General features: G+C 33.4%; 2 protein-coding genes across 7 annotated transcripts in view; both read left to right on the top strand.

Annotated features, from left to right (window-relative positions):
* The window catches only part of LOC122328902 (sushi, von Willebrand factor type A, EGF and pentraxin domain-containing protein 1-like), a 502,117-nt gene that overhangs the window by 410,996 nt on the left and 88,694 nt on the right, over positions 1 to 2,427 (top strand). The window lies entirely within an intron of this gene.
* The window catches only part of LOC122328919 (small conductance calcium-activated potassium channel protein 2-like), a 36,687-nt gene that overhangs the window by 31,866 nt on the left and 2,394 nt on the right, over positions 1 to 2,427 (top strand). Inside the window, exons 6-7 of the mRNA XM_043225000.1 lie at positions 595 to 736; positions 811 to 921. Coding sequence (XP_043080935.1) covers positions 595 to 736; positions 811 to 921 — 253 coding nt within the window. The remainder of the gene's footprint in view (positions 1 to 594; positions 737 to 810; positions 922 to 2,427) is intronic.

The following is a 2,427-nucleotide window of genomic DNA, read 5'->3' as shown; positions in this document are numbered from 1 at the left end:
TATAAACATTTATTATACGTAATATTATTTTAATATAAATAAAAACAATTTAATTTCATAAATTCATTTTGTTGAAAACTCACGGTTTACTCTGCGATTCGATTTCGAAAATGAGATGCGAGACGCACGCAACACGACAAGATACAGCAAGGTTGTGCAGAAGTAAAATATTCACATTTTCTAGAAACCGAGCTCGAAGTATTAAAAATGCATCGTTTCGAAAAAAGAAAAAGGATAAAGACGCTCTGCCTTTCTCTCAACCTGTTAAACCCTATAGATATCAAATCTCTCACGTTGCAGACCTGGAGAGCCTCTGTGAGCTGCGTAACCTTTTAAACAGCAGTTAAATAGGTTTGGAAACCGAGTCAATTGTGTCTCAACTCAGCTAGCTCCCTCAATTAGCCAATTAAGTATTAGCTTACAGCAACAACAGCACGTCCAACTGCTGCGGTGGGGCAAACACTACTTAAATGCATAGCGTGAGACCAATTAGCACAATTTTCACGCCTGATTGATTAGCTTACAATTAAGTCAGTCATAGGAGGGCGTAAAGTAATTGTAGTTGTTTTGCTAATGCCATTTTGCCCTTACCAGATACCATGACAACATGGATGTAACCAGCAATTTCCTTGGAGCCATGTGGTTGATCTCAATAACTTTTCTAACCATTGGATATGGGGATATGGTCCCCAACACATACTGTGGGAAAGGAGTCTGTCTCCTCACCGGCATCATGGTAAGTGGCGTATCTCAGCGTAACGTAGGCTTTGTTTCAGACTGAAAGCTTAAGACGGCTGTTTGTTTTGTCAGGGAGCCGGATGCACTGCTTTGGTGGTCGCTGTGGTCGCAAAAAAACTGGAATTAACCAAAGCCGAAAAACATGTACATAACTTCATGATGGACACCCAGCTGACAAAAAGGGTAAGTCTTGAACTCCCAAACCCGAGCCTTGTGGCGTCGTACGTCACCGTTTATTCTTAATCCCTGCAAACCTGTGAAAATAATATCCAGCTTATGCAAAGCGGAAAATAAGTTGCATTTATTAAATATAAACAAAATGTTTAAATGCGTTAAGGTGACGTGCTGCTTACAGAACAGTTACAAAACATTTTAAAAAAAAGTACACAAAATGCTGTTTTTGAGAGGAAGACTGCTAATAATGATCTCAAAAAAGGGTTACAACGATGTCAGAAATGTGAGAAATAGGCTGTAAATATTAAAGAAATAGGCTTTCATTTTTTTTAAATGGCTTACTTGGTTAGCCAGATAAGCTTTGTCACATAAACGAAGTGTGTTATTTTACGATTAGCTGAGTAGGCTAACACAGACCGAGAATGCTAATGCTTCAAAACAAGCTAACACCAAACTCTATATAGTGCTAGTATCTGGCAATTTTTTTTCTTGGTTTTGGAAGTATATTTGCCATAATTTTTTTATTCATAGGCAATCATTTTTCATTAATTTCATTAAAGATACACATGAACCGGACCAACTAGCTATGATGTGAACCAAATCGTTACAAACTGATTTGAAGAAAAAAAGCGATGGTGTACGGTAATTGCTTTAGCGAGGGAAAGAGCTATAGTGAACTACAATCCCATGAACCATTGAGAACAACAAAATCGAATTAAACAATCGGTTAAACAATTCTAAATAAAAGATGAATAAAAAGGTGTTTTATACACAGTGCCGTTCAAAAGTTATTTTTGTTTTGTTTATGTTTTTAAAGAAGTTTCTTATGTTTATCGAGGCTGTATCTATTTAATAAGAAATACAGAACAAACCTGTAATATTAGTTTTATAATTTAATATACTTTAAAATAAAGATTATTTTGTGATCAAAGCTAAATTTAAGATTATTACTTCAATCTTCAGTGTCATATGATCCTTCAGAAATCGTTCAAATATGCTGATTTATTATCAGTGTTGGAAATATTTTTAGGGACCTATGATACTTTTTATTCATGAATCTTTGATAAATAAAAAATTAAAAATATCAGTGTATGTTCAAAATAGTAGTTCAAAAGTTTGGGGTCAGTTATATTTTCTTTTTTCTTTTTTTTTGTTCAGCAAGGATATATTAACTGGATAAAAATAGTTTTATATTTTGAATAAATGCTGTTTGTTTTAACTTCAGAATCAAAGAAAAAAGTATCACAGGTTTCAAAAAAATACTAGTGATAATAAATCAGCATATTAGAATGATTTCTGAAGGATCACTGAAGACTGGCGTAATGATGCCGAAAATTCAAATGAATTTTATTTGAAAGTTTATTAAAATAGGAAACCAGTATTGTAAAATGGAATAATATTTCACAATATTGCGTCTTTTTAATAATAAATACAAATAAATACAACCTTGATGGGAATAACTCCATTAAAAAACGAATATCTTACAAATCACAAACTTTTGAATGGCACTGTATA

The sequence above is a fragment of the Puntigrus tetrazona genome, chromosome 23 (genome assembly GCF_018831695.1).
Source record: "Puntigrus tetrazona isolate hp1 chromosome 23, ASM1883169v1, whole genome shotgun sequence".
NCBI lineage: Eukaryota > Metazoa > Chordata > Actinopteri > Cypriniformes > Cyprinidae > Puntigrus > Puntigrus tetrazona.
This window is presented reverse-complemented; position numbering and strand designations above follow the sequence as displayed.